Genomic DNA, 6,807 nt, shown 5'->3' with positions numbered 1-6,807 from the left:
CTTTACAGCTAAGATGGTGAGCAGCAGCTCGACCTGGAGCTGGGCTGCCATGTGTCGCCAGCGACGGCAAAGGCTGCAGCCCCTGCTGCAGTGGGCTGCCATAAGCTACCGTGTGTGGACGGCAGCCAGCGTGAGCAGCCAGCAGCTGGTGTGAGCTGCCAAGAGCCGCCGTGAACGGCAGTCCAGAAGCCGGCGACCGATCTGCCTCACCCAGGAAGAGCACAATGATAATACCAACATGGGCCAGTGAAGCAACGTCCTCCACAACTAGACTGAAAACAAAAAGGACAGCAACTTGTCTGTTCCCCTTCCCCAATTTCCCCAATAAAATCTTTTAAAAAAAGAAAAAAGAAACCTAATCCCCAATGTTATGGTTATTAGGAGGTGAGGCCTTTCGAGGTGATTAGGTTGTGACAGTAGAGTCCTCATGAATGGGGTCAGTGCCTTTATAAAAGAGACCCCAGAGATCAACCTCGTCCCTTCACTCTGTGAGGACACAGTGAGAAGTCAGCAGTCCATGAACCACTAAATTGGCCCTCACAATACACCAAACCTGCTGGCGCCTTGATCATGACTTCCCAGCCTCTACAACTATGAAAAATGTTTGTTGTTTATTAGCCACCTAGTTAGTCTACGCTATTTTGTTATAACACCCTGAACAGACTAAGACAGGCAGTTAGTTATCAGTTGGTTTAAAATATTTGCATCTATTTTCTTGACACTGTTCTGTAATATTCTTTTTTCAATCATCAGGTTTTAGTATTAAGCTTACATCAGCCCCATAGAATGAATTAGGAATGTTCCTTCTTTTTATATACTCTAAAATTGCTTTTGTAAAATTGGAATTACATATTGCTTGAGTGTTTCACCAGCAAACCCATATGGGCCCAGAGTTTCTGTATGGAGAGACTTTTGGCTATTTAATAGGTTCTGTTATTTAATAGGACTATGCAAGTTTTCCCTTTTTGTTGAGACAAGTTTGGGTACGGCATATGTCTGAGTATGTAATTTGTCCATTTTATGTAATTTTTCAACCCAACTGCCGTAAAGTTGCCTTTTTGAACATTGATCAAAGCATCACATCAATGGAAGAAAACCAACACATGTCTGGACTTTGATATCTGAAAAAGTCAGAACATCCTCATTGAAAGATAGGTGAAATGAGTGCACTGATTTGTTTTTACTAGCTGTTTTCCACTTCCAGACCTCTGCGATGCCATTCCTTCTGACTGGACTGCCCTTTCTTCACCTTGATTACCTTGTAGATTATTTCGCATTTTTAAAAACTCAGCTCAGGCACCATTTCCCCCAAGGCTTCCAGAGTTCCCACACTGGGCTGAGCATTTGTCCTGGGGCCCCTATAGCCCACTGTATGCATCACTGTTAATGGACTAACCTCACTGCACTGAACTCATTTCTCTGTGTCTCTCTCCCCCATAGACTGTGAGGTCCTTCCTCTGTGTCCCCAGGGCAAAGCAGATATGGCCAGTCAACACACGTAGAACTGAATGGAGCTTATAACCACTGATGGCAAGTTCTCTAGCCATCTCTCTATATTTCCCCACATACATTTGTTTGTTCCTTCATTTATTTCATTCAATGGGTATTTGCTGAGCACCTACTATGTGCCAGGAAGTGTTCTAGAAGAAGGGCCAGTGAGGAAAGAGGAAAACTAGGAGAGTGTGGTGTCCTGGAAACCAAGTGAAGAAATGATTTCAAGGTTGAGAAGATGATCAATTGTGTCAAATTCTGCCAATAAATCAAGTAAGATGAGGTCTGAGACTGGACCATTGGTATAACAATACGAATATCATCAATGACTTCAGCACATTTGCTGAAGTGGTTAGGCAAAAAATCTGATTGGTGCTGTTTCAGAAAAGCATTGGAGCCCTAGAGAAGAAGAACTGAAGAAAGGTGGTACAAAGTTTTACTGTGAAGGGAAGTAAACAGGGGTGCCAAAAAAATGTATACACATTTTAAGAAAGGAAAAAACTGTATTAAAATTGTAATACTAGATATATGCCAATAACAAAAGATGAATACAAGTCACGTTTGACTTCTGCAATTACAAGAGGTGCTCAAAGTGGTTACCATCAGTGTCCAGGCACTTCTGATTACGGCGAACTACTGCTTGAGCAATGCTGACCAAATTGTCCACTTGTATATCATTTTTTGACACCCCCAGTATATGGTGTTTTATTTTGCTATGCAGAGGTTTTAGTTTGCATGCAGTAAATATATCAATCCTTTCAAAGTTTCTGGGTTTCCTGTTTTGAGTTAGAAATGCAATGTCTGTGGACAGCAACTCTGGCATGAGTTTTTTACAGCACATTAACTCCTCTGTTCTTTCTGAGGGCTTCCCAATCTTAGAGGCAGAAGGGTCTCCCTGCTGGTGTCAAAGGCTGTTTTTTCTTTCCAGTGACTTCAAAACCTTGTGGCTGATTCTCATAACCACTATCCCCACATCCACAGCTGACCACATCTACCACCGCAGCCAAGTGTATGACACCAAACCCTCATGTGGCCACCACTCTTCCTCCCTGACAGAATGTAGACATTACCAAAGGACCTGCTCCCCAATGACCACCAGACCACATGGATCAGGACCATATGGTGAGGTGACACAGATCCTCAAGGACATATTGAAGTAGCAGCAGCAGGCATGACCATTTCCCACCCTTCACTCCCCACTGTGGCCCTCCCATAGAGCATGACCACCCAGCACACTCATGCCTGAACAGGAAAACACTGCACAGCAAGACACATAATTTCTCATAGAGCTCTATTGTGGCATATAATAATAGTTACTCTATATAAATTAAATTAAAAATAAAGCTCCAGCAGGTTGCACAGGTTGGTTGTTAATAAATATATCTCTGGGTAATTGTGCCCCAAGACCAGCTCACGACCACTCTCCCTCATCCAGAGAATTATACAAAAATAAATACAGGCTCAGGGGAGGGGTATGGGGGAAGGGAGAACATGCCCAGTTCCATTCTGAAAGTTCTCATTCCCACCATCCACCAGTCCCCTGTTCCTCACCACTGGTGTTACCACAGGAGCCCTATGCTGACTGGAGAGCCCAGGGTGGGAAGGCCTCGCTCCAGTCGAGCATTTTCAGAAGCAAAGGACCCCTCACTATACAGGTCACTCATCCCATCTGAACCCACACCTCTGGGGATGGTGCAGGGGCTGCCCCTCCCAGACCCCAGAGAGGGGAACACCTGTTATTGCTGGTCCCACAAGTAGCTCCTATGATAACCAAGCCAGAGAGAGGCACAGTACAAGTACCAGGAGGGACATACCACTGTTCAGAGCCACAGGGACCACCACCAGGCCAGCCAAGACCCCCAGAGTCTGGGTCAAGGGCCCCCAGAGCTGGGGAGACAAAACACACATACATTCTGCAGGGGCTGCTAGGGTGGGAGACCTCTTTGGGGACTCAAGGCTCAGGCCTGAACCCTCTTCATCCTGGGAGCTCATATGGGACCTGGCTAGGCTGGAAGAGCAGACTTCGGGCCCCAAAGTACCAAGGAGGGTGAGATTTTGCCCCTGCAGGACTGGAGCAGCTGGTTCTTTGCCAGATATAGGAACCAAACTGTCTGCCCACTCAGTGGTAAACTCCATCTGAACTTTTGTACCTCCCAGGGACCCAGTCACCCCAGATACCATCCTATTCATACGCAAAGAGTCAGTGTCCTTGCTCATCCCCTTCTCTGGAGCCCCAGTGAACTGACCCTCCGTACCCAGAACCACAGGGCTGTCACATCCTGAGCCCTCTGCCCACGGGAGCCATACATCTCCCATAGTGGCTACCACTGAATGGGCCCCAGAGAGGATTTCTGGAGGTGATTCCTTGGGGGTGCCCCCATCTGGGCTGGAGGGTATCATGGAGAGCCCCTCTTCACCCTCCCCCTCCTCATCAGGGTCCTCGGTGTCCTTGATGAGCTCCACACCACGCCCCAGCCGGGCATAGTGCAATGTGATCTCCTCAGCCAGGGCACTGTTCAGGGCCCGCTCAGGGCCAGGCCACTTCAAGATCAGATCGCGGTCCGTAAGTATGCCCAGAGGATGGCTGGGGAACACCCCTCCATCTGCGGAGCCCTCCCCACCACTTCCTGCCCCACCTGCAGCCACAGCAGCCCGCAGGCGACTCAGGTGGGACAGGTAGAGCTGCTCCAGCTCCTGGTCAATGGTGTCCTCGCCAAGCAGCTCCTCCAACCCACTCACAACCTCCAGACCCCCGGGCGGCTCATCCATAATAGCCCCCACCATGGAGTCCTTTTGGCCCCCTCCATTTTCACTTGATACTTCCCACGTGGCCTCCACCCGTTGCTGGCTAGGTTCCAGGAGAGGCCCAGCTGCCCCTTCACTTGCATCGGGCCCCGAGGCCTGGTCCCTGGGGGAGCCACCCAGGCCATAGAGAGAGGAAGAGGGGGGAATCCTGATGGCCGGTGCCTGGTGGACCTCTGTGAAAGCTACAGGCAGCCTGCTTCTGGGGATGTCACCTTCCTCTGGGGGGTTGCCAGTCACTGTAACTTCAGACACCTGGAGCCATTGGGGGGGAGAGGAAAAAGGGGGAAGGAAATGAAGTAGAGGAGGGGATGGGACAAGCAGAGACAGTGAGAACTGATAACAGCCCACACCCAGCCCCACAGGTGTTTCCAGATATAAACTCCTTAAAGAACCCTCTATAATTCTCTAAATTCCAGAGACTATGTCATCCAGATTAAAATAACAAAATTAAATGAAGTAAAAGGGGTCTCCCCACAGATCATAAAGCTGAGGAATTCAGTGGGCACCAATATTCAGTGAATGACTGTCAGTAAATACCGTTGGTTGACCTCAAAACATATCCAGAATATCTACATGAATTTATGTATTTTCTCTTTTTAAAAAATTTATTTCCTAGCTCTGTCTTTTGACAAGGCCTAGAAACAATGACCGATTTAGTAGCAACAAGCACACCTAGCACCCAGATCTAAATGTCATTCTCCACTAAAAGGAACCAGGACTCCTTAAATAAATGGCTGTTCCTAAGTTGGGGCCAGGTAAAATACAAGATGACTCTGGGACATACTGCCATACCAGAATGTGAAGAAGTGCTCAAAGAATGATGGGTATGTGTCGAAAGGACTCTGAAGCCAATCTAAGTAAGTTTCCACTGGCCAGAGACAGTTCAATTTAAGCATCAGAATAAATATGGGCTATGGATTGAAATTCATCAAATATGTTTAAAACTCCTGAGTTAATAATGATATGCCAAAAACAAAAATCCTTTGTTTGGTCACCTATGGAGAAGTTCATTTCTTCTAAAGACTTGAAAATAAAAGGCGTAAAGTTAAGTATTTATACAGCTTTTCTTATACAAACTATATACCTTCAAGGTATATACTGTTAAGGTAGCCAGACAGTAGATGTGAGAAAGTTGTTCTTTAGAGAAAAATTCTAGCTGATAAATGAAGTGGGAATAAGAGAATTAAACAGAATCAATTCTATTTTTATTAATTTAATAATAGATATATCTAATAAATTATTTTCATAAAATTAATAATTTACTAAATTAATTAAATTTAATAATGGATCAATGTAATAGAATTAATAAATTAATAAAAATAGAGTAAGAAATGTGTTTCCACATGGATACAATCTGCCAAATCCAGACTGGGACACTCTACAAGACAAACAAATTTTCTTGAACAAATTACAAGAAAAGTGGGGGCGATTTAAAACTCCCAAAAGACCCATCAACCAAATGCAATGTGTTGACCTTGTTTGGATCCTGAAACACTTATGAAGTAAGAAAATTAGTACACTGAGCAAATATTTGATGATATTAAGAAATTACTGTTAATTTTCTGAAGTGTGATGATGGCACTATTTGTTTTTTAAGAGTTCTTAATTTTCTGATACAAACTGAAGTATCTATTGATGGAATAATATCTGGATTTTTTCCAAAATAATTCCATAGGGAATGGGAGGGGACGGGTGGAGTATAAAAAAGTAAGAATGGACATATGTTGAAATTTGTTGAAGCTGGGTGATGGGTATATGTGGGTTCATTATACTAGTCTCTTTACTTTTATCTATGCTTGAAAAATCTTTGTAATAAAAGTTACACACACACACACACATCACACATTACACATTTACATACATCTCCAGAATCTCTCCACCTCCCTGCCACCACTCATGTCACTTGCCTGGACCACTGCAGTAGCCTCCTCCTCACCATTCCCCTGCTTCTGCCCTCACCCCTACAGTCTATTTCCCTCACAGCAGCCAGAGGGAGCCTGTTAAATCCTAAGTCAGATCATGGCCCTTCTCTGCCCGTGACCCTCCTGTGGCTCCCTTGTCACTCAAGAGTAAAAGCCGGAGTCCTTTCCATGGCCCACGAGGCCCTACACAATATGTCCCCACCACCTCTCCAACCTCACCTCCTCCCGCTCCCCCTCACTCACTGCTCCTTGCTATTTATTACACACATTAGTCATGGCCTCACCTCTGGGACTTTGCACTTACCTGGGATATTCTTCCCCTAGTTATCCACGTGGCTCACTTTCTCGCCTTCCTCAGGTCTTTGCTCAAATCTCACTTAACCACTAAGTCCTTCCTTGCCCACTCTAAAAACTAAAGTTGCAAACATGCCCCTCCCCCATTCATTTTCTCTTTCTCTCTCTCTCTCTCTCTCTCTCTCTCTCTCTTTCCCCCCCCTCCTTCTCTCTGTCTCCCCTCCCCCCGCCCACCCTGCCCATCCCTATCCCTTTATTTTTTTCCTTAGCACTCATCATCTAAAATACCATATAT

The 6,807-nt window shown here is 45.5% G+C and overlaps 1 protein-coding gene across 3 annotated transcripts in view; it reads right to left on the bottom strand.

Annotated features, from left to right (window-relative positions):
• Nucleotides 1-2,132: 2,132 nt before the first annotated feature.
• PPP1R3F (protein phosphatase 1 regulatory subunit 3F) overlaps nucleotides 2,133-6,807 on the bottom strand; it is a 16,217-nt gene continuing 11,542 nt past the window's right edge. For 2 of the 3 annotated variants that reach the window (XM_019629648.1, XM_019629649.1), the window contains exon 4: nucleotides 2,133-4,548. In XM_019629648.1, the coding sequence (XP_019485193.1) occupies nucleotides 3,253-4,548 (1,296 nt within the window). In that variant the 3' untranslated portion in view covers nucleotides 2,133-3,252. The remainder of the gene's footprint in view (nucleotides 4,549-6,807) is intronic. The other variant, XM_019629650.1, reaches the window with a different exon arrangement.

The sequence above is a fragment of the Hipposideros armiger genome, unplaced genomic scaffold, assembly GCF_001890085.2.
Source record: "Hipposideros armiger isolate ML-2016 unplaced genomic scaffold, ASM189008v1 scaffold_862, whole genome shotgun sequence".
Lineage (NCBI taxonomy): Eukaryota > Metazoa > Chordata > Mammalia > Chiroptera > Hipposideridae > Hipposideros > Hipposideros armiger.
The sequence above is the reverse complement of the archived record's forward strand: the minus strand, read 5'-3'. Positions and strand labels throughout refer to the sequence as shown.